This window comes from Podarcis pityusensis, assembly GCF_964106645.2.
Source record: "Podarcis pityusensis genome assembly, chromosome: 1".
Taxonomy (NCBI): Eukaryota; Metazoa; Chordata; class Lepidosauria; order Squamata; family Lacertidae; genus Podarcis; species Podarcis pityusensis.
In genome coordinates this window covers 121,302,400-121,328,308 of record NC_138028.1, presented here as the reverse complement: position 1 = coordinate 121,328,308, position 25,909 = coordinate 121,302,400, and the positions used below count along the sequence as shown (strand labels likewise).

At 42.4% G+C, this 25,909-nt stretch overlaps 1 protein-coding gene across 1 annotated transcript in view; it reads right to left on the bottom strand.

The window, feature by feature from the left end:
- Window positions 1–13,266, bottom strand: part of COL3A1 (collagen type III alpha 1 chain) — a 93,874-nt gene extending 80,608 nt beyond the window's left edge. The window contains exon 1 of the mRNA XM_081023358.1: window positions 13,038–13,266. Coding sequence (XP_080879484.1) covers window positions 13,038–13,116 — 79 coding nt within the window. The 5' untranslated portion in view covers window positions 13,117–13,266. The remainder of the gene's footprint in view (window positions 1–13,037) is intronic.
- Window positions 13,267–25,909: the final 12,643 nt, after the last annotated feature.

Sequence of the window (25,909 nt, the reverse complement as noted above, 5' to 3'; positions counted from 1 at the left end):
AAGGGACAGAGGCCAGTGTTGCCTATGGCACCCCTGACCATCATTCAAGTCAACCCGGGGTGCCATGGCACACTGGTTGAAAACCACAGCTGTAGAGGGCTGGCCCAAGGCATTCTGCTGCCTTTGGCAGTAATATGTACCACAAAGCACATGATCTCTTCCCCACCATGCCCTGGCATTGCATGTACAGAAGTCAAGTGGACCTGGAATCTTGCTTGAACCCTGGCAACACAGGAAAGCATCCTGCCCCACATGTGAGGACAGCAGACACCTAGTTTTGATCTCCAACAGAGAGGAATAGTTAGGGAACTCAGGAAAAAAACAACAGCTAGGGAGCGAGGACTGTCACTCCCCTCCCAATATTTGCTGCCTGAGGCAATTGCCTCATTCTGCCCAGTGCAAGACTAGCCCTGGCCCTGTGCAATTAGATTTCCTGATCAAAGGGAGGATTCTGTCTATGTTCAGATGCAGGCAGTTAAAATCTCCTTGCGGACCTTCACACTCACTGTGTGAAGGTTGGGGGATAGCATCTGGCTGGTGACAACTGGAAACAGGATGTTCTGGATTAGATGACTTTCGTCTGGTCCAGCAGACAGGCTCTGGTTTTTATGTTCTTAACCTGTGATGCATATTTCTCCTTCTGAGGACCTGGAAACCCAAATATACTCAAGTCAAAATATGAGCTGCTTCAAGTCTGAGTTTGCCAAATGGGTTTCCCGTTCAGCATGAGAAAGCATGGGGAAAAAATCTCAAAAGTAGGGGAAATGATCTTCTCCTGCCAAGACGAAGAGCTACATCTTCTATGCAGTGAGCTTTTAAAGGACTTCTATGGAGATACCTTACTTTCCTCCAGAGATGTCAAGGTTTTATATATTGCAGTACATTTATATTTCAGATAGGAAAGAAATGCATTCCTGGTCTGTCTCAAACTGCAGCAATATTTCATCCCTGGCAGAAGACTAATTCTCAGCTAATTTATAAGTGGCTTGGATGATTCCAAGGCTTATAAGTCAGTGGAGAATTTAGCTCAGGTAATTCATTTTGATGTACATTAAAGCGATCCAGCTCGCTATCTAAAATAAATGACTACAAAATAAAATGAAATTACATGGAAGTTTTTTGTTATCGGGCACATCAACTAAAACATAACTCTTCATATACATTACATTATGCGCTTTCTGCTGAAATATCTTTATGCATCTGTCCTGGTCTTCTAAGCTAAACATGCATGGCATTGGGAGATAGTTTTTCTTTATCCCAGACTGATACTTTAAAAATAAATAATGTATCAAACTGCTATAGTGGTACCTTAATATTTTTAAGATTGAGATAGTCTTAAACTATGTTGCAACCTGAACTTTTATTCTGGTTTTTTTCTTTCTCTTTTGAAGAACCACCAAATGGAGGCCATTTGAAAGGCTTCTGAGTCAAAACTTCTTCTACATTGATGCAGCTATGTCAGGGATGGGGAACAAGTTGCTTTGGGCCAGTCTTTGCCCACCAGGGTGCCCAAATTGGTTCATGAGGTCATTTCACTCAAATCATAGCCACCTGTTTATCAGCTGACAAAAAATGAATGACAGAATCTGATGTGTGGAGTTCAGTTCTGCTGGGTTTCCCAGTGGTGAGTATGCCATCTCATCTCCCTAAGCCCACAGGCCATCTTTGACAGGTGGTGAGATTGCTCAGCTATCAGACACTTAGTAAAGGTAAAGGGTAAAGGGACCCCTGACCATTAGGTCTAGTCATGACCGACTCTGGGGCTGTGGCGCTCATCTCGCTTTATTGGCCGAGGGAGCCGGCGTACAGCTTCCGGGTCATGAGTACCCCCAAATTTTTCATCAGACTAGATCAGGGTTTCCCAAACTTGGGCCTCCAGCTGTTTTTGGAGTACAACTCCCACCATCCCTAGCTTGCAGGACCAGTAGTCAAGGATAATGGGAACTGTAGTGCAAAAATGGCTGGAGGCCCAAGTTTGGGAAACACTGGACCAGATGGTTGAAAATGCAAAGGGTGGGATGGGAAGAAAGAAGAAAGTCATCCATGTCTTCCTCTGGTAAAATGGCGCATGGGAGGATGTAGCAGATATTCAAATGAGGCCCTTTCAGGTGCTTTGAGGCCTGCTGGGAAGGAGAAAACAAATAATGGCTGGTCCAGTCCTCCCAACTATCTGTAACTACAACCAACTGCTACGCAGCTCAGCTACCATCCTTAGGCAGAACACACCAGTTTCTAGATGGGAAACAGGAATTATGAAAAACTAGGCACTCTTTATATAAACAGGGATGCAAATTAATTTGGGATTGCTTGCTTTCTCTTGATACGTGATCTCCACTTGCCATGGGAACCTGTGTGTTTCACCCAAGAATGGAGACAGGACTGATTAGCAGCTCAGAAACTCTCTTGTTCTGTGGCATAGCTGTGTCGTTCAGTGGTACAAAGATTTATACGCACAAAGGACTGCATGCATTGGAATTCCCTCATCTGTAATAGGCACCTAGTTTGGAGTGAAGACTGTATTGATGACAGAACTGGAATGCAAATGAGGCTGCCTACAACTCATTCTGTGAACTGTGAACCCATGAGAAATAGGAACAGAAGTTCATAGGGAATGAGCGTTCTCACAACAAAGACCCATCCCCCATCTTGACCACATTTAAAAAACAGTGAGAACCACTTTGAACAGTCATGGCTTCCCCAGTGAATCCTGGGAGGATTAAGGGTACTGGTAGTTGTTAGGAGGCCTCTATTCTCCTCACAGAGCTATAATTCCCAGACTGGTTTAACCCCTCTTCCCCAGGAACTCTGGAAATTGTAGCTCTCTACAATAAAAACCAGATACATTTCTATACTAGTCTTTCCTCTTGCATGGTATCACTTGGTAGTTCTGGTGTTTGTTCAACCTATGGTATTTTTAAGTGATCATTCCTTTGGGTTTTGATCACTAGGAAAATCATCATCATCATCATCATCAACAACAACATCTTGTTCTACTGACTCCCATTATTGGCAACACAGTTATGACTTGGTAAGGAAACAGGTTACATGGGTAGGGTTGCCATACATCAGGATTTCCCCGGACATATACAATATACACCAGTCGGCAGCAGTGTCCGGGCAGAAATCGGACAAATATCTGGGAAAATCCAGACATATGGCAGCATGTCGGCAGTGTCGTTTTTACCGTATTTCCACAAAAATAGCTCAACACTGTTTGAAATATGGCAACCCTATGTATCAGTTGCATTGTAATGGGAGATAGGGGGAAGATCATTTGTACTCAGCCTTCTGATTCAGAAACTACTCAAATGTTCAAAGGTGGGGGTGGTCCAGCCCTGCAAGAACCAAGCTGCATAAAAGGATGTGCTTGAGGCCATGTATTTGAATTTCCATCAAAGCCTCACTGCATCCATTATGCTAGATTAGTTGGGTGACTTGCAGCTTGTGCAGGCCTGTGCCGTCAACCCTCTGGGCACAAACCATTTTGTACAAAGGTTGCTAGCAAAATAAACATTAAGTTGTAGTACCTGAAGAATATGTTATCAAAGGGGTGTAGCAATTCAGCTGAATGATAAGAGGTAAGTTTTGGAACATGATCCCTTGCTCTGCCCACCTCCCTCAAGCTGACAGGCATTCATGTATATATTTTATGTAACTAAGAAGAAGAAGTAGGCATGTCTAAAGGACACTGCATATTCTTTCTTCTTCACTTACATTTTTTAAAAAATACTTTAAAAAATAATGCAGTGCTCATTCAACATGAAATCTTGGAAAATGGAAGTGGTTTGTTAGCTAATAGGAAAGGAATCTCTTTTGCTGTGTTTCATGAAACACAGCCAAAAAAACCCAGTGGTTGAAGCACTCCCAAACTAAATCTACAAAATGACTGTTATTTGAAGGGTTATATCATGTTTTCCATTGTCATCTTGACATGAAACAGTTTCCAAACTTTGGAAATCGGACCCAGCTGACTGGTGTTAGGAGTATAAAATAAAAAAGAGTACATGTAGCTTTTCATGCAACAGGGAGAATTATGACTGGCAAAGAATTGCCCCTGTTGTATGTCTTTGTTATCTAGGGGCTTTGATGGGGGAGGCATAACATTAAAAGATGAATGTGCACATATCTACAATGATTTGGAATTATTGTGGAACCACTATTCTTAAGAAAAAATGGATGTGTTACTTTCAGCAGTAGATTTGAACCAGGAGATAGGGAAGTAGATTTCATGATGCCATGCCCTCAATCACTGAGAAGTGCAGCATATGCAAGGTCACCAAAAAGTGAAGTTTAGGGAAATTTAGTAAAAAAGAAAAGTTGATCCAGTTCATAGACTAGCTGAAATGTTGTGATTGATACTTGTGTCAATAGCTAGACTGCAATAGAAAAGACTGTTCACCTGGAACAAGAGACTACTTTGAATCAAAGCCACCACTCTGCAATGAACCTTTGGCTTCTTTGATCACAATTTGAATATAAAGCTGGAGCCCAAGGATGAAACATCACATGAGTTATGCAACAATTGGTGACACTTACTTTGCCATATTGTATAGGCAAATGTATTTAGGATCACTGTGAAATAAAACAATATGGTGGGGAGAGAGGTGTATGTGTGTGCTGAAACTTCATTTTGCAAGAGGAGACAGAGGAGATATGATAGCCATCTTCAGATATCTTAAGGGCTGTCATAGAAGATGGAGCAAGCTTGGTTTCTCCTGCTCTGGAGGCTAGGGCCTGAATCAATGGATACAAGTTGCAAGAAAGGAGGTTCCAACTAAACTTCAGGAAGAACTTTCAGACTGTAAGAGCTGATTGACAGTGAAACAGATTCCCACAAGAGGTGGTGCACTCTTCTTCCCTGGAAGTTTTAAAGTAGAGGTTGGACGACTGTCTGTCATGAGATTCCTGCATTGCAGGGATTGGGCTAGGTAAGGGATGTAAAACTCCCAAGAGACTGCAATCTACTCCCATTATAAAAACACTGGCAGTGATCTACCCATTGGATTGACCAAAGTTGTTGAGCTTTTTTGGGGGAAAGAGGAAGACCCAAAGCTGTTTTTCATTCTTCTTGCTGGATTTATGTTATTTTTAAAATTTGATTATGGTTCTTTAATTTCTATGCTGCTTAATATATTAAAATATCTCTAAGTGGTGTGCAATAAAGAAGCAACAACAGGCAACTGCATATTACAAAAATACACAGTTACATATAAAAATGTTACATTAATACAAAGTTACAATATATATATATAAACCAATAGAAATTCATTTTCCTTCTGGTACACTCCACTCTTAGCCTCTGGGTTCTCACCCAGGGTCCAAACATGTTCTACTACTGATATTTTTGTGCCCCTAAGCATAACATAGAACTAGACATTACCATCTTGCTCCATGTCTCTTTCCTCCACTGCAACATCTAACACAACACAGTTTCTTCGCCCCACCTCATATCTTTGGTTGCTGTTAAAACTAGACCTCACTAGGAAGATAGTAAGATTGGCACTCCATGTGGTGGTCATTCATTTCAGACCAAATAATAAGCTAAACTTAACTAAATGGGGAGTTCGAGATTCATTAATTTCAAAATGAACACTATGAAATAGAAATGGCAAATGAATGGAATAGCATCAAACATTCTTCTCCACCCCTAGCAACACATTTGTGTTTGTTGTAATGTCCAGTTCTGCCCATAAAACACAACTGTAAAATCTTTATTGTATCCTTAATCCATCATTTGGGCAAAATGCACTGGCTTAAGAAAGAGGAGGATGAAAAATGGAAGAGGGTGTTCTCATTAAATTAAGGCTCAAGCTTGTTGAAGAAATGTTCTGAGCAGGCTACATAATTTATTACTTTGGCTCTTGGATCCATAGATTCAAAGACTAATTAAAAGCTGTTAGCTAACATTTTGAGGAAGACAAGCCAAATTCATCACGTCTTTAGACCTCAGCAATGTGCAAAAATTAGAAAATCAACCACCACATGCCACTCAACAGCATATCCTTTTACAGGAATAGTTGTGAAACCAGAACGCTTGGATTTTCCCCATTGAGTTTCCTTTATTTTAAAATTGGTGTCAGATTATGGACTTAAATTCTTTCAGAATTGCTTAGGCAATAGAGTTAGTCTAATAATTCTTGGAACTGGACCAGATCCATGAAGAATGTTGTGTGTGAGCTCACTGGATGACCTTGGGCCAGTCACTGCCTCTCAACCTAATCTACTTCACAGGGTTGTTGCAAGGATAACATAGAGAAGGGAGAACCATGTACACCATCTTGAACTCATTGGAGGAAAACGTGGTATGGAAACATAATAAATCTATAAAAATAATGATTGGTCATATCTAGGGAGACCTATGTCCAAAGTCTTGCTCAGACTACCCCTTCCTATCATCTACCCTGTAGGGCTTCTGTTTGATTATAATAAGATAATAAGATAACCTGAGGCCTTTGGAGCAGATAATTAAAAAATGCCAAAAAAATTGTGATAAATAAATGCAAAGATAGAACAGAACAACAAAGTGAAACAACTAATCATCTAGGATTCTATAGGAAACACTGGGGAAGTTTCATGGTTTATAGACTGAATAGACATCCTGAATGCACTGAAGTTTCAGAGTGAATGGGCCGAGGACCACAGAGCCTTAAAAGGCCTTGTTTGAGCCATTTTGTTGGCAGCTGTCCTTGCTCTGCTCAGTGTCACTGGGTGAAAATTTGGCCACAGAATGTATGGGTTGTTCACATTGCTTTATAGCCTGAGCAAACATGCCAACTTGGACACCCTGAGAAATAAACGGCTGTTAAATTAAATTTCACAGGGATAGGGAGGTTTTTAAGCATATGCTAGCAGCTTGAACAGCAATACAAGTTTAAGCCTGGGTTGCATCTACTTGGAGCATAACATGTCACCTTGATGGCCCAGGACTCACTTTTAATTGTTGGACTTACATATTATATCCTCCTTCCTAAATCTGTTCTCATTCTCTTGAGCATGTCAACCTAGAACTGGCTTGTGACCCAGTTGCAGGTCATGACACAAGAAATTAAGACCAATGACTTAGATCATGGTAGAAATCAAGAATACAACAGCCTGAGATCCTCAACAAACCAAGCAACTGTATTAGCAGAGAAAGTGTCTATATTTCAGAAGACCAGGGCACAGCCAACTTTCTATTTTAACACCTTGTCACTTTGAATGAGCATTAGACTTCCCATTGGTCACCAAAACATGGGGGGGGGGGGGGAAGAATCAGCAAAAGGCTCTCCAATATATATAACTGATAGCATGTCTAACATGAATGCCAGAATTAGACTAGACGACATCTTTTGGAAAGAAAGAAACAAGCCCTCCATCTGAATTCTTGCTCTCCATCTTCTGTTTTAACCACCGAAGTCTAAGATTAAGCTGGAAAGTTGGAAAGGGAGAGAGGTTCTGCTTATAGCATCAAGATCTATCGAGCACCTTATGGCATTGATTCAACATTGTTAAAAATAAGTAAAATAATATCTGCGCCAGTGAAAAAGAAACTTCAGCGCTACCCTGTTGCAATAAAGCAATGGATTCTTTCCCCAGCTTCTTAAGGAAAATGTTTGATGGATCTTGGGCTCGAGTCAAAAAGCACATATGGAAAGTCATGCAAGGGAAGGGTAATTATCTAATTTTCATCAAACCATAGGCCTCCTCAAACTTATGAAGCTGGCCTAATTTCCAAGAACACCTACTCACCTAAAGGATGTGGATTCCCTGGAACTTAATTTAGATTTGGACTTTTCTAAATCACAGGAAGCCACAGACCATTTTCTGTACTGAAGGTTACATTGTGCAACACTCTGAATCCCCTCAAGGCCCTTGCTTTCAAGAATGCTCTCATTTCAAATGTGGCAATCAGCATTGCTCAAGCCAGCTATGCGCAGCTGTGCGCTCTTACTCAGGAGCCTTTACAGCAGGGAGTCTCAAGCATGTCTTGCTCAGCCATCTCCCAGTAATTCACATCCCCACACAAAATGCAAGAAAGAAATGAGTTGTCCATGATTAGGCCTTGGGTGGAGATGAAGTGGGCTTGGTTGAGCGGAGATGGGAAAGGTTGCGCTTCCCACATTAGGGAATGAAAACAGAAGGCAAATAGCATTCTGGGCATAGAGCCGTCTACAAGCTGTGCCCTCCACACACCCCACAGTGAACTAATGACAGCTTTTCATGCTTAGCCTTGGGAAACAAAGATTCCAAATCAAGTGCAGATTGAAAGCTGGCAGCTTTCATTCCCATCCCTGGTTTCAAGCAACACATGGAAAGGCTTGCCTTTCTGAACAACTAACTCAATAATTGAGAAAATAGGTTGCTTACGCTTAGCCCAATCCATATTCATACAAGTGTTTTAAGACTCGCACATGCCTCTCTATGCTTCACCCAGCCAAGCAAGCAAGGACACATTTCAGCCAGGCAAAAACACTCAAAGTGGGTGCGAAGTTGCATTGGTGAGGGATGTTACCTGGGGAGAGGGATGAGCGGCTGAGGAGGATGTGTAGCCTGGGGTTAGTCCCGAGGGCCAGGTAGAGTGGTCTGAATGGTCACATTTGGCCCTCATACCTAAGGTTCCCCACCCCTAATTGAAACCACACAGAAGTCTTTTACAAATGACACTACAGTGGTACCTCAGGATAAGAACTTAATTTGTTCTGGAGGTCCGTTCTTAACCTGAAACTGTTCTTAACCTGAGGTACCACTTTAGCTAAAGGGGCCTCCCGCTGCCGCCGCACCGCCACCACGTGATTTCTGTTCTCAGCCTGAAGCAAAGTTCTTAACCCAAGGTACTATTTCTGGGTTAGCGGAGTCTGTAACCTGAAGCGTCTGTAACCCGAGGTACCACTGTACACACATGTATTACGAGAAGCAGAACCAGTTACAAAAGGTAATGCATGAAGTAGTCTTAAGCCAATGGCTCTCAGATGTATCCAATGAATGTGGTCCATCCATGCTACTTGCCTGTATCATGGGGAAAGTTTTGCGTTTGGCCTATTTCTCAGTTGCACCATTTAAAGCTTAAATGCCATCAACTATAATCAATGTCAGGGCTTTGTGCAGGTCATCAAATGCTTGTATTGTAACTGACAAACCAGAAGATCACATGGGGTTGTACCCAGCGTAGTGTGAGTGGAGTTCTGCTTGGGCAGTGAGATGTCTTTTTTCCTCCACATTTCTTCTGGAGGGGCCCTCAAACCCCCAGAGCTGCTTTAGAGAGCATGTGGTAAGCTGGAAGGGACGCAGAGAGGTATAGAAAATTCCATTGCATGTACAGGTGTCTGTTGCACAAGTTGGATAGAGTCCATTATATTCTTATTTCAGACAACATAATCCTGATTGCAGGTGACATAAGACTCAATCCAAGTTTTTGCTTCAGGAATGGAAATCTAAAGCTGATTGATACATTAACTCTGTTGCATGTGGCTGGTGCTTCCCCATGGATAGATCCCAACCCAATAGGATAATCAGATGGGAGGGATAGGTTGTGTGGAACGTTATCCATCCACTGCCACCAACACCCAGGAAGGTGTGGTGCTGGTGGGTTCCCACCTGACATGACAATGCTACATGATTATCCAACTTAAACATTATTGCTGTGCTGTGGGATTAAGCCATAAGGAAGGGGCAACCGCAACATAGAGGTATCATATAAATCAGATCCCAGAGGAGGCTGATGTAAGGGATGGGGGAGGGAATGATAGTTGCAAATGTTTTTGTTCTGTTTCAAAAGCAACTTTAACTGATTGCTCCCCAGTGAACATGCTTCTATTGTACATCCGAATGTTGGCAAAACCCCAAATGGGGTCATATCTTTTCAGAAAACGTGCCGACAAGAACCAAGCACGACTCAGTTTGCCCCTTATGTCTTGAATGCTTTGAAATGGAAAGCAGAGCTATTAGATGTAAGCAATTCTTAATCACATAACTTTTCTTGAAGCACCCATAAGGAGGCTTCAAACATGAAAGAGCAAGGCTGGCACTAATCCCCAAGCCTATCTAGCATGGCTGCAGTCCAGTTATTAAATGTTGCATCTTTTCATTTGCAATTTAGCTAAAGCTTTGCAGTTATTGATAGTGCTGAGATTACTCCAAGGGCAACCTCACCTCCCCCCCAAAGAAAACACCTTTACTTATCACTTTCTGAATGTGCTATTGGATGACAAGTCTTTTTGGTCTATTTAACCAATATAGCAAATGTTCATCATTTATATGGATCTAGGTACGAGGCTCATGTGGTACAGTGGGCAATACTAATTGGAGCATAGGATGATTAAGTATTCTTTTGGAGGAGAATTAGCAACCACTAGATGGCCCTTCAGTATAGGTGCTGATGCTTTGGTTAGTTAGAGCTGGAGCGGTGGCAGGGGTGAGGGAGAAGACTTGACTCAAACAAATGTTCATGCAAACCAGGAAACGTCATCTTGGTGAACCACAAATTAAACAAGACTTGCAAGGAAGAAAGAGCCCTGGTGAAAGAACCATCATTCAAATACTCAGATATTCCCCAATAGCCAGAACTAAGACCAAAGATGCCATTGTAGCCTGATTCTAAGATGACCTATATCAGCATAGAATAAAGGATAGGGTATCTCAGCTGCCAGATGTAGATGTCACAAAGTGGGCAACTGGTGGTGATGTGACTGTCACCATAGGAAGGTAGGATAGAATCATGGTGCAAGTCTATTTCATTCCCCTCTTTAGCTATTATGGAAAAGAAGAAGAACATTGCGTAGGGCTACATCTGATCATTCTCAGTTCTGTATATCCTCAGCAGTTTCCTTAATGTCTTGCCAGAGCTTGTCAGTTGGCAAGATATGCTAAGAAAAACAGTGCACTGACTTAAATTTGATATAGACCAAATGGAAATTCTTTCTGACACATCCAGAGCACTTTATAATGTGATTAGAAACTCTCTTTTTCATCCTTATAAACACTAACACCCACCAACCATATACTGCTGCTTCATTGCATACATTGTCTCTCTAAATAGGTTTTGAACAGCCTTTGATTTGTCATTGTCCATTGTGGGGAGCAAGGAAAAAATGGGAGGAAGAGTGAGGAAAGATGAGATTGCTTCTAGAACAGAAGCCTAGAAACTTGCATTGTATGGAAAGATACATTGCTAAGAAAGTACTTTACCTGATATTGTGTTTGAGCTATTCCATGCCAACAAAAACCCAGTCTCACGAGGGTAATTTTATCTCTTTGTCCTTGCCTCTTAAATCTAACCTGGCACTGAAATAATGAAACACCCATGACAAGACAATCTGCAAAAATGTCATTTTGGGCTGCACCATTGAATCCTTTGCTACATCTGCCCAGAATGTGTACTCCCAACTAGAACCAAACACCATGTCAGAATCCATAGTCATAACCATAAGGGCACAAATATCTATGTGAAATAGGCAATGGAATATGGAAAGCAACCAAAATGTAGAGAAGTTTCCTTCATGCAATTGCACTGAAAAAACACATGCTTCTTTGGTGGAAATGGTTAATTTTTCCTTCTTGCAGTTTGGAAGATGGATGATTGATGGTTAACCAAGGAAGGGATGGTGTTGGATACTCATATTTAATATTCACTAAGATGTGAATTGAACATCCGACATCATCCACACTGCAAATAGTTGCATGAAAGACAAAGCATACAGGGGGAAACCACAAAATCAGTAGACATGAATGATCAATATTGGGGAGCGTGGTGGGGATAGCTATCTGAGGGTGCAAGCCTTTGCATGTCTGCTCAGAAGTAAGTGCCATCAAGTTAAATGGGGTTTAATCCCAAGTAAGTGGGAAGAGAATTGCAGCCAGACTGTGTCTTTTAGGTGAACATTGAAATCTGAGCATTTGTTTGCTGAATGTGTTGCTATTACATGCATCTCAGATAAATCATAAGATCTGAAGTAACGTGTTTCAGCAATGCAGTTTTTTCTAGGTAATGAAGATTATTATTGGTGGTTCCTTTTCTTATGGTCTCTAGAGTGCCTGGCTTGTACAGAACTTGAATTCTGTCAGGAAACGTGATGCGTGTTTTGGACATGGATTTCAGAATGTTCCAAAAAACCCTTTTCCTATAATTACAGCTATGGATTGCGTGAGTGGGTTTGGTGGTGATGAATAGTTTGTGACCGGTTTCATCGACCCAGTTCTGTGCACAAATAAATAAAACGTTGCACAGTTTCTTCTGGTACACCTCATAGCACACCTCAAAGCTCAAAATGTATACACTGATTAAAAAGATCTAAAAAGAAAACAGGTCACAAAGCATCTGTACTACAAAAGGTATAGGACATCTAGTACCAATTCATTTTCAAGTGATCTTTTCTTTGCATGCACCAAGAGCAACCCAATCCTAGGTATAATTACTTAGATGTAAGTCTCCCTCTGCTTAATCTTAAAGGAGTTTGCAAGCAGATCATGTAGAAGCTTGAAGCAGCCTCTGGTGAATAATGGTACAATATTAGAGCAGTATGTTCCATCCTTCTGCTTATGTCTAAGAAGTAACACACCCACGCACCACACACAGCTGGAAAATCTTTCCCCAAAGCTGGAACAACCATTCTGGTTTGCAAAAGTGTTTCCTTTGACATTAAAGTTTTCTTTTAAAAGGTACATGTTCCTGTATACCAAAGCAATACTTTACTATATAAAAAAACAGTCATGTTGCAAGGAGCTGAAGATACAGCCTCGTTGAATATGCCAAAATGACTTCCAGATTTTGCTGAACTAGTATTCACAAATCTTACTCCAACAGCTAAAAGAAAGGAAGATTAAAAAGTTTCCAGAACTTGTCAAGCAAAGCAAAGGATGCAAAGAACTTAAGCTAAGAAAACGGTGCACAAGAATGCGTAAGCTCAGATAAAGTTTGTTTTATTTAGGCTAGTACTACATGCTACAACCGGCGACAGGAAAATGGGTTTGCTCAGTGCTGATTTTATGGCAAGAGGAGAAACAAAGTGTTGAAAAACAGAGCGGTTAAAATCCATGAAAAATCTTAAGTGGGAATTACTCACCATCTTGTTGTGCCAAAATAACTGAGGGTTGCAACACAGCAAGGAAAAGCAAAACGGCTCCCTGCACACAGCTCATCATGTCTAAAAAATATTAGACATGAGACTCTATGTGCAAAAGAGAGAAGGAAAAAAAGTGGGGGGAAAGAAAAATCAAAAGAGCACCATCAATTGTTTCCTGCCCTTTCAGCCACCGGGCCCTTCACACAACTCAGCCACAGACATTCCTTTGCTCTGGCCTTAAATAGGAAAATCTTTGGCTTCCTTTACTTCCCAGCCCCTTTCTGAAATATGAGAGGAGGTCCCATCCCCTTAGCATTAAATGAAATGATTAATATTTCTTTTGGCCTTGCAGAAGGAACAGCCAACTGAAGCAGCTACATAACACATCTGGAGAGTTTGTGCTTGTCAGCGGCTGCTCTGTTTGTATGGAATACAGAACATGCACATATATGTTATATTATATGATTTTGGGCTTTGGTGTGTGAGCTGATTTTCTTTATGTGTGGCATGCAAGTGCGACAGAGAAGACTGGATTTCATTTTTTCTTAGCAGTTGATTTTTTTTTGTTCTAGATGATGATGGTGATTCTAAATCAGAAAGACCATGATGAGGATTGAGTTTACCTGAAAGGTTAGAAATTTCTCTCATGCACACACAAAAATGGAGAGAACCCAGAAAATCACGTGAGACCACGCAATTCTTTCTGTGAGAGACCAGCGTTGAAGCCACAGCTTTTAAAATGTGAACCAGACCTTCCAGAAAAGGTACAATTACTGGCTATAGGGAATGTGAGCTCAGCTTTGGGCTTCATGCATGCCATACATTTGAAGCACAATTGATGCACATGACTCCCCCCCTAAGGATCTTGGGAATTGTAGTTTGTTAAGAGTACTGGGAATTGTAGATCGAGGGGGGTAAATTGCAGTTCCCAGAATTCTTTAGGGGAAGCAATGTGCTTTAAATGTATGGTGTGTAGTCATCCTGAATCTCTCCTAGCCAGGGTAGTGACTAATCCCTTGTGATTAGTTTTTGGAATACAAGGAGAAATGTGGCAGTGAACTTTTGACCACTGCATCCTTGGCCTGCTGAAGCAGTTTATGGCTGCTGAGGAACTATTATTTCTTCTGTGTCTCCCAAGAATGGAATCCAGGGCAGCTTGTGACCTGATCTACACAAGGAGGAGAAGAAGTGCTAGAGTCTTGGTGTGGTAGCATGGATGGTAGAACCTCAGACTACAGGTGGGGGAGTAATTTTTTGTTTTTTAAGTGCTCAAAAACCCATACAAGTAGAACACTAAGATGGCATGGAGGAAGCCAGGTTAGAACTTTCCCCTCTCCCTTGCCAGGTTGTTCGACTTGAGGTAGGTTTCGTTTGTATGTTGCAACACGGGGGAGCATTTTTAAAAAATGGCGCACCTCAGCAGAACCCTCTCAAGTGGTACAGTCCAAATATCAGGACTCTACCACCCTTTTCTGCTGCATGTGACAACCATGAAGAAAGGGAGAGGTCCTGGAGAGGTTCGTTCAACAGGTGTTCTGCGATGTGATGTGTGGAGGTCAAATATGATTCAGTCCAAGCCCTCAGACACTGGCTTTCTTTAGGGACTCTGTTACTTCTATAGAGCAAGTTGCTCATTGACCACCAAACTGCTCACTGGGTAGGATGACAGGTGCCTCAGAGAACTATCCCGCTACGCCACCCCAGTCTGGACCATCAGTCACCAGCTGCCCTCTGGGAAGGATCTAGATGACCTTCTATATATTGTTATTGCTAATTGTGTGTGTGTGTGTGTGTGTGTGTGTGTGTGTGTGTTTTACAAAGTATTTAATGTGAATTGTAGGCTGCCTTTGAAGGATTTGTACCCTGAAAGGTGGGCTATGAACAACTAAAAATAAATAAATAAAATCCCACCCATTTAAATCAATGTGTTTTCTTCCCTTTTGCTCCACTTTTAATGATAGTTTGCTTTCCCTTTTGACTCCTTAGCATCATTTGTGTTGAAATAACAGTACAACGTTGCTATCAGTAGGTAATCAACTTACAATGAATGGTTTGTATTTAATGTATGACCCCGGGGCGAGCATTTTTGTGGGGGTCATGATCATCCCACGCAATTTTGTGTTTTCACTTAATGCACGAACCCTCGACCTGCTAAGGTCAGTTGGGGTCCTGCAGATAGAGAAAATAATTAAATTCCTAAAATGTTTGGATATGACTGATGTGGAATTGTTTTCACTAATGTTCATGAGAAGCATGTAAAAGGTTGTATTGAGGCTGTTCCTGAGATTATAAAAAACTTAAGAGCAGATAGATAAAATATATTTTTTCTTGGCAATGGCAATGAGCTTTAGCCTCTTCTTTATATTGACTTTTTTAAAAAATAGAAAATATATATCCCCACTTTTCCCATTTCCTGTCATCAAGTAGCACATGCAGAATTGAAAGGATGTTTACTGAATGGTGCTATTGACTGAATTCTGTTATAATACTTGTCTGTTTCTTATCAAATGGTAATAAATCTGCATGGCTATGAGAGTTATAGAATCTAATGCCAAAATTTCAGTTTATGTAGAGAAGCAAGTTGCTAGCCCTCAGAAAAATCTGAAAATGAGCAAATGTATGAAGGAAATGGGGTGATGTATAAAACTAGTCCAATGACTTTTTCTCTTTTGCAAAGTACCCTTGGGAAAAATTACTTTGTTGCGAAGAAGGGGAAAGGGCAAATATGTCAATTATCAGTTTTCTCAGTGACTCATTTTTCCAATCTAAAGTTCAATTCTCTACATTTCTGCAGCAATTTTCTTTTCTAAAAAGCTTCTTATTGAATTTCTTCAGAATTCTAGGGCAATTTTCTCCCCCAAAGCATGTTTTTATATGCTGCTTTGACAAATATGCATCTTTGTTCACTTTGCTTGACTGCAGAACTGCACCGCAAAATTCAGAAAAGGGTGGATGTCAATGGTTGTTTCTGTTCATATGCTGTTTTGAAAATCACAAATATTGTAAGTTCACCTTCATATGAAAAATAAATTGAATTTTTCTCCCATCCTCAGGAATGAGAGGAAATGAGTGCTTATAACTTACCCTGCTAGGTAAAATACCCTGCTAGGTAAAATCACCCCCATGAGAACTGTGCACACATTGTAAACCTGGGTTCAGATCTCTGGTGGTGATTGTTGGGAGGACATTTCTGGATAAATGTAGCTTGCACCCATCCTTTTGTGCTATGCAAAGCATTCACCCAAAGTTAAAATGCATCTAGAGTTTGTTTATTTTCTTTATAACTCACAATTTCATAAAAGTATATCAAAGTTGGATACAACATACAAAATTGTAGTAAAATCCATAAAGGCATCCATAAAATCCTCATGAGAAACATCAATGAAGCATCAGTAAATACTGGCTGGTTAAAAAGAGGCATCTGATATTGTGAAGGCCTATCTGAACCGTACAGTTTCCAGAAGATGTCTAAAAGAAGCCAAGTGTCAGGGACAGGGAAGAAGAGGAATGGTGGAGACCACCTCCCCATCCAGACCCTTCCAGGGAGGAGGAAGAGGAAGACAGCATAGATTTACAACAGGGGCTTGCGGGAGGTCACAGCTCAGAGGCAGATGAGGGGGAAAGCTGGAAAATCATGGGAGAGCCAGAGCAACAGCTGGCTGAAATGGTGTTTTTAGAAAGCATTCCAGATCCACCATCTCCCAGAACCCAGTGAGCCTTAAAAGTAGGAGAGCAAAAGACTTCCGGGTCAGCGCCATCGGTGAATGGCGGAGTTCCTCCGTCCGGAGGAATGGGCTCCGTGGAAACTGGGTCTTCCCGCTGCGGCAAAGGTGGGGACCCGCTAGAAATCCCAGGCGGAGGAAGCCTGGGAACGTGGGGTTCGGCAGGGCACCAGGAGCGCCCCCCTACTCGCAGGGAATCCCATTTAGGGGCTCCGGAGCGAAGTGGGGTGAGAAGCGCGGTGCTGCGAACTGACTGCTACTTTCACAGAGTGAAGCCGCACATCCATTGCCGGAGAGCGCTGACTTTTTCCTGTGGACAATTGGATTTAAAACAAGTACCCGTGAGTAGAAACGGAAAATTGGATCAAGAAATTTCTTAATTTGGTAACGAAGCGGGAAGGTTCAAAACAGGAAGTCTGCCTTCCGCTTTTTGTATATAGACTAAAGCAAAAACTTTGTAAGCTAAAGCCTGGAAAGCTGTCAAAAAAGTCTAAATTTCCTTCATTTATAATTACTGAAACCCCCTTGGAAGCAGGAGAAAAGGGGGGAACTTTGTTCAACCCTAGCAGGAGAGGGAGTGAAGAAGGATAAGTTTCCACCGTCTCTAACCTGGGAACGGGGTGTCAGAGACAGAAATTGTTGGAGAGGTTCATTGACTGTGAATGGGATATTTTGACAGATAGCTAAAGAAGAGAAACAAGCTGACTTCAATGTTGCCTTTTGCATCCTAAAGAAACAGAATATCTGAAAAATATCTGAAAAACGAAAGTAATTTTCCTTTGTTGGACTTGCCTAAAAAAAAAAAATGGATACAAATAGAAATTGCCTCCTCTAGAGGGAGCTTGTCAAATTGTTGCTACAGTACACTTGAGGGCTCAACAGATGTGAGATTAAGAGCGTGGGAACAGGCTTTTCTGACCTTGACTAAAGATGAGTTGGAAAGAAGACTGGGTGCTTGCCTTATGTAAGACAAGTGCCCTGCTGGAACAGATGCATGAGAAGATGGACTTGATGAATGAGAAAATGGATTTGACTGTTGCAGTTAACAACTGTGGGCAAACAGGGAATATTGATACAGAAATTATCCAGGGACCAACTCATGAATCTGTACTGACTGGGCATGTGCAGAAGATAATGGAGGAGGATGCGGTCGCACCCCAAATAATACAAATGGAGAGTCCCAAGGCCCTACAGGAGTATGAGCCGCTGTCATTGAAGATTGAAGTTGGAGTGGGCCAGGGGGAGTCTGGAGTTGAGGAGGTTCCCAACGTTGGAGAGACCTTGGAATATGCTTTTAAATACTTTTTGGACTATATTGAGGATTGTGGGGAGTGGGACTGTGGGGAATGGGCGGGTTTGATGAAGGGAGATGGGGACAATTCTGGCTTGGAACCCCCCAGAGGCCTACCCCTCAATGAGAAAGGAAAGAAATTAAGAAAGAGACCAACTAAAGACAAGGAAAAAGGCAAGTATAAACAAGAAGAAGAAGAATTGCAGAAGGGACATGGAAGAGACTTAAGGGCCTCGGACATAAGGCTTCCAGGTTGATGGACTAGATGGAATGGACAGTAAGGACTGACACGATCCGAGACCAGGAAGAAGGGACATTGGATGAAGATTGGAAGAAAATTTATAAAGAAAATTTTCTAATTGGGGAATTGGTTAAAAATTAATGAATATTAGGGAAAAGGTTGGAATGAAACTATACGACTTTAGCAGAAATGATATCAGGAGTAATGTATATTTGATAACTAAGATTCAAGCTTTAAGGTGTTTTAGGGTAAGATAAGGTTAAATTAATTAAGGCAATGTGAATAATAGAATATGGGGAAAGATGGAAAGGATTTGTTGAGTTAATTATTAGATTAAATTAGGTTAGGATGAATTTTTTAACAAAAATTGAGAAAGATGGAAAGAATTTGCTGAAATAAATAATTAAACTAGAATACAAAAAGGGAGGTGTGAGGAAGTCAATGAAACAAGCAAATGGAAGTTTTAGATATGTAAGTTGGGATTTGTGTTTTTCTTTCCTTTTTATCTTTTTGTTGTATTGTTGTATTGGTTTTTGTGTTTTTTCTTTTCTTTTTGTCTATTATAGTGTTGTATTTTAATGTTTTTCTTCTTATAATTTTGAAAACTACTAATAAATATTATTTTTTTTAAAAAAATAAAAGTAGGAGAGCAAAGAGCTCCAAGACAGAGGGCACCATAGAGGAGGTGATGATGATGACGAATGAGGAAGTGGGAGAGACGAGGGGTGGAGATTCATTCAGGACAACGCCATTATCCAAGAGGCTGGGTTCTCTAAGCCTCTCTCTGTAAAGTTTGAAATAAAAGCGGACTGTAGGAAACTGTTCCTTGTCTTTATACTTTCCTGGGCAACCAGCTGGGAGCTGCTGACAGTATCCTGACACCAAGGAAGATAGCTCAGTTGCTAAAGCATGGGACTCTTAATCTTAGGGTCGTGGGCTTGAGCCCCATGTAGAACAAAAAGTTTACTGCATCACAGGAGGTTGGACCAGATGACCCTCATGGTACCATCCAGCACTACAATGCCATGACTCTATCATTCTACTGACCCTCTGACTGATAGGGAGTTAACATAAGAATGTAGGGCTAGCCTGCTGGATGAAGACATTGGTCCATCAAGTACAGCATCCTGTTCTCACAGATGCCTGTGTGAAGCCAGCAAGCGGAACACAAGAGCACTCTCCCTTCCCATGGTTTCCAGCAACTGGTACTGGGAAGCTTTGCTGCCTCCAACTGTGGAGGTACAGCTTAGTAGTCATTGATAGCCCTCGTCTCCATGACTTTGTCTAATCCTTTTTAAAGCCATCCAAGTTGGTGGCCATCACTGCATCCGAGGGGAGTTCCATAGTTTGATTAGGAGCTGTGTGAATAAGTATTTTCTCATATCTGTCCTAGATCTCCTACATGGTTGGGCTTTCCACACTAAAGGCTCAGTCCCCAGTGAAGGCCAACCAAACCTCAGGGGTATGGGGAACCACCAGAAGTGGCCCACCAGAAGATCTCAGTTATCAAGATGGAGCATAAGGGATCAGATAGTCCTTAATGTCCTTATATTGTTGACACAGGGGTGGTCAAAGAGATGAGCATACCTGCTTGAATTTTTGCACGCAGATTTGAGGCTCACATTACCTGCCAACAGCAGATTTTCCCTACTGTGATTTTGCTTACATCCTTAAATTGTTATGTTCCCTGTTACTCTCTTCCCCAAGAGGGAAAAAAACCATTACCTTGTGGGAAGGGAACAACACAGCAAGTACTGTAGCAGAGAGTTCCTTGCAAGCTGAGATATTCCCTTTGGGATTTCTCCTTCCCAGTAATGATGTTAGCACATGTTTTTCTGCCAGATATTTGTTGGGGTTGACCGCCAACCTGTTATCCCAGTGGAAAGCAACTAGAGCAGTGGTTCTCAACCTGTGGGTCCCCAGATGTTGTTGGACTACAGCTCCCATCATCCATGACCTCTGGCCTTGCTAGCTAGGGGTGATGGGAGTTGTAGTCCAACAACATCTGGGGACCTACAGGTTGAGAAAGGCCGAACTAGAGTGTCCAGATGTACAAGAGGAGAAGAAGAGTTTGGATCTGATATCCCACTTTATCACTACCCGAAGGAATCTCAAAGTGGCTAACATTCTCCTTAACCTTCCTCCCCCACAACAAACACTCTGTGAGGTGAGTGGGGCTGAGAGACTTCAGAGAAGTGTGACTAGCCCGAGGTCACCCAGCAGCTGCATGTGGAGGAGCGGAGACACGAACCCGGTTCCCCAGATTACGAATCTACCGTGCTTAACCACTACACCACACTGGCTCACACTGGGTTCCTGCAACTTTAGTAGTGGTGTGCATGAGGGGATTCCAGCAGGAGTGCATCGCAAGCTAAAATTGCTGAAATTCTATGCAACTACGAAAGGTGCAGGAGCCCCATTGTCCAGACACCTAAAAAACTGACAGTGTTGACACAATTTACAACCATAAGAACTGGACCCTTCAAAAGAAGCAGTCTAAGAACCTGTTTCTATTGTAACCAGACCCAGGAATAAAGAGATGAGAATCACAAAATGAGGGCTTATCCACATTTACCTTTTGTCCTGTGCATTCTAAGCACAGGTGTGTGCTTTAAAGCACTGGGTCTGAGCACTTTTTTTTTTTTTTCTGAATTGGAATCCACAGAAAACCCAAATTGCCATTTGTTCCAAATCAGCATTAAAGAGTGGTATTTTGTGGGGATAGTGCTGGGTGGTGGAGCACACAGACACAGCAGACCTGTGCCTAGAAACGTGCCACAAAAGGAAGTCTGGATGAGCCTTGAGTTGAACGAGGGCCACATTTTATTGATAAAAGTTGCAGAGGAAATGGGAAGTGCAGGAAGCTTTTCTCAAATCTGCACCTTGGGTGAGCCAAATTCTGCCCACTCAAAAGGTACTGCAAGGCAAAGCCTGGGCCCCACCTTCCAGAGTGTAAGGAGGACTTCTTCCCTCACACTCTCTTGGGGTCCCACAGGGGTGCCAACTTGAATAAAATATTTGCAGGGGACTCAGTAAGCCTTGCCCTGCATAACTGATCACAAGATGTGGCACATACACACAATTTAAATGGCAATGCCCATCAAGTTTGGGAGGCCCTGGCCCCCTCAAATATTTTCTTGGGGTACCTGAAAGGACCTTGGCCCCCAGGAGTTGGCTCCTATAGGGCCCCACAAGTGCCTGATTTCAATGCTTGCCTTATGAACATTCCATAGCCAGGCTGAGGGCATCACATCCAAGCATCTATGTATCTTGCCTTCTCCTGACTAGTCACACATATTGTTTGTCTGGTATGCCAGCTTAACAGTATGCCAGTTACTTGTCAGCCACCAGTGGTGTAGCGGTTAGAAGGTTGGACTAGGATCTGGGAGACCAAACTTCAAATCTCCACTCAGCCATGAAGCTCACTTGGTGACCTTGGTCCAGCCATTCACTCTCAGTCTAACTTACCTCACAGCAGTGTTGTTAGAATAAAATGAGGAGGAGGAAAACCATGTATGCCACCTTGAGCTCCTTGGAGGGAAAGTGGGCTAGAAATGTAAGAAGAACAACACTTTTCAAAGGAGAAGGGATCGATCAGGCTAACTTTACACATGGCCAAAGTGTAACATGTAGCTCTCCCTGAGAGGGGGCAGTTACAGAGTCCTGAGAAGGATTCTATGGCATCCTGGCAGCTCATAGAGACTTGTAGGCAGATTTGAACTCAGTCATTTCTATACCATGACTGGGGTTCAGGACCCATTTGCAATCTTGTTACTCCTCTTATTTTAAGGTTGACCATGAAGCACAAATGGCCAACCATAAAGGCGTGTTTCAGTTAACATGTCATCTCACCGGGCAGGTCTAGCAAATGAATGCTTTGGGGAAATGGCCAAGAATCCATCAGCTACTCTTTCAACACTTCTCTAAATTTTCTGCTCCATTTATAAACATGTACGTGATTTTTTTTTACAGGCAAGATATAACGTGTAAGGGCTGGATCTTCCCAACCTTCTTCTGGTCAAGAAACGAAAGCCTGTGCTGCATGGGCCAGGGGGAGGGCATGGGCCAGATGGGGTTGCAGCATGTCAGCCCACGATTCTCATCTCCCATAAAAAGCTTGGAGCGGTGCCTGTACCAATAAGGCAACAAGGGAAATGGGGATCTGCTCTGGTTTATGGGGGTCCCTCGATGCACAAGTGGAAAAGGCTTGCACCCCTTCCTTTAAGATCCCCTGCATGTAAGCTCCACGTTTCTAAATCTGAGGTGGGGGCTGGAGGGTGTGAGAGAAAGAAAGCTGTTGGAGATGATATGGAATGCAATTATTCATCTGAATCACGTTGAGGACAGTGTGGTGTGTCCAGCACAGCTGTAATGGCTCTTAAAACACAGCCAAAATTATGACTATAAACGGATGAACCAGAGAGGACCAACGATCGGTTATCTACAAAGAGAGACAGAGAGCGAGAGAGAGAGACAGAGTTGGATGTGCATTTGGTTAGCATACATAGTCCTGACCCTTGAGAGTTGGATATGCCGGTAGGGCGGAGCCCTGTTTGTTTGCAGCTACGATATTAGCCAGTGATGAATCAGATAATTTGGAATGCTAGTTCCAAGCTGCTGTTGTAAAGAATGCACATCTTTCAAACTGAATGTGTGGCCTTGTAATTTTTCTTCTTCTTCTGGAAGTGACCCATGTGGACATTGTAAGTAAGGGATGTGCCAATGGCTCTATAAAAACCTAAAGTCTTTCAGGACCAAAAGAAAAGTCTTGAATATTCCATCAAAGTTTGTTTGTTTGTTTGGTTGGTTGGTTGGTTGGTTGGTTTTTTAAAGAACAAAATGTGGTATTGTGACAGAGTTGCATCTAATTGCATCCCATCACTGACCGAAAATTCTTTGATCTAAGAAAAGGCTTCCTTGAGCAGAAAGCAGGGAAGGTTAGTTCCATTATCTACCTACTGGATCAGGCCAGCGGCCCATCTGGTCCAGCATCTGGTTCTCTCAGTGGCCACCCAGTTGCTTGTGGGAAATCTGTAAGCAGGGCCCTTGCACAAGAGCAGTATCTCCTCCTGTGGTTTTCAGCAAAATGGGGAGAGGCAATTTGGCTCAGCACCACATGGAAAGTATTGCTCCCTTGATTCCTTGATAGGAACCTTCACTGAACATCCACAGTGGTGATGAGGCTACAATGCAGTGGACATGAGACAAGCAGGTCCCTGAGCTTGTAAGCTACCATGACGGTTTTGGAATACCACCAGGGTCTTTGGTTCAAAACCCTGGCTGTCCTACAGGACTCAAATGGTGGATGTGGGTCCAAGGTTAGAGTGCTTAGGAAAGCAGTTAGATGGTTGCATTGTGCTTTACCCAAGTTTGGATTTTTTCGGTAACATTGCTGAGTGAGAAGGCTTTGTAGTTTCACTGTAAGAATTCCACATGCTGTTGACTGATCAAAGAGATTCTGGTAGTTTTACATAAAAAACAGATGTGCTAAGACCACACATGATGAATTGGTCGTTGGGCGGTACCATTTCAGAATGTAGGTGGGTGGGAACCAAATGCCTGAGTGGTCCTCCCCATAAGATTACCCCCTCCCCCATATAGAACAATTTGCATGTCAGGGAGAAGGTCAAGCTAGAAACCTTCTTCCTGGTGTGCTCGTTTTATGTGTGGCTCTGGGCAGCATTCAGACATTTAACTTCCTCACCTGCAGCCCCCCAAAGTACAGTATGTCTACAGATACAACACACAGGGGGCTGTATCTGGTGGTAGTCCTGCTTAAAGTAGACCCATTGACATTAATAGACATGGCTCACTCCATTCATTTCAGTTTGTCTACTCTGTGTAGAACTTAGTTGGCTACAACCCCAGGCTTCGACTTTAGCCACCACAAGAGAGATCCCGGGCAGCAAACAAATATCCATAAGGCTGCTTCATTTCCTACACATCCCACAATCAAATTTCCATTTCAAACCACTTTAAAGCTCTTGCGAACTATGTGAGGGAGACTTTTTTTAGGCTGTGCCCTTCAGGAAATGTATCTGGGAGAAAATCCCACTGTAAATACATTTGAGACTGACATATTATTAATTTTTGTATTATTTTTTTTAAAAAAGTAATGTTACAGAATAAACTCAAATGCTGATGGATTTGCATGCGGATTTCCCCCCCATAAAACATGGGGAAATGGCTGCAATTGCATGTTGGTGTCTATCGGTAGGGTAACGGTGCTTGTTTGTGTGTGTACATGCACATAGCAGAGAAATGAGGTAAAAACTCATCGATTCAGCATAACGACATTTCAGATGGTGCTTGTTTCATAGATCAGAATGTTGTCCTATAGTGGGAGGGGGGAATTTCCCTGGAGGGTGGGGAAGCCTATCACGTATAAAAGGATTCAGAGATAGAAAGACTTGCCCTCTCACTTCCTTATAGGATCATTCATTACAGGGATTTAGGCTGCTCCCTATTCCCTTAAAAATGTTCAGTTGATCTATAACTAGCTAAACCACATGGAATCTGGCCCAACCACTTTTAAATTTAGTGGGAATGATGTTGTTGACTTTATTCAATTTTTTAATGGTAGCAACAGACTAAAACAACGCAGACACCACTTGTTTATAGAAAAATAATAATGCCACGACATTTAGTTTAGGCCGCTAGAAGCGAAACATGAGATCAGAGATGGTTTCATTCATTCAGGCTAGATAGGGCATTGCATTATGAACTGGCCACATCAAACAACATGTGCTGAGTCATGCTAGGCGCCAGGGGAGAATAAGAGCAGTAGAGTCATCCTCCATCCCATACGAGACTAGTCTGGGCCCTGTAAAATAGGCTGCAGTGGATGTCCAATGTAGTCCATCTTCCAGCGATGAGCAGGTGATGGCCCTCTGCATGGGAAACTTTGCATGCCTATTCGAATTTGTCCAAAGAACAGTGGGAGAACAGTGACTATTTGAATGCAAACATTTTAGGGAAAGGGGGAGCCAAAAGGAGCTGGCCTCTCAGCAATGCCAATGAAGTAGGTCCTTCTTCTACCTCTTCCTCCATGGCAGCCTGATAGAAGAGGAGGGAGGAGACTGGTGGAACTGGTCTCCCATCAGAGCCAATGGAGTGGTCCCTTTTCCCTTTCTCCCCGTTAGCTGCAAGCTTATGGAAGGACCGCTGCCAGGTGATGGAGGACAGATAAGCTTTATGGAATAAATGGATTGGCTCTGAAACCAGCATCTCTCCTCTGATGCAGCCAGATGACTGTTGAGGGGGGGAAAGAGCCAAATGCAGTTGATCGTTCAATGGAACTAATAGAGAAGCTCCTGTTTTCCATCTCTCCCTCTGCTGCAGCCTGATGGAATATGTGGAAATGCTTCATTTGCCATTGCCAGTAGGAAATGCTTATCTGACTGTTGCATCTCCATGTTGGGACATCCTTTCACTTTAGAGAGGTTGAAAAGTGTGTATCCCTGTGAGTGTGCTGAAAATATTCCTTGCCCTTTTGGCCTGTTAAAAGAGCCCAATGAAGATGGGGATAATGAGGACTGGGGTGGGCTGTTGGTGGAGAGAATATCTGTTCCATTGATTCCTATGAAATGGGTAGGATTCCCCTTATATGAAATCTGAT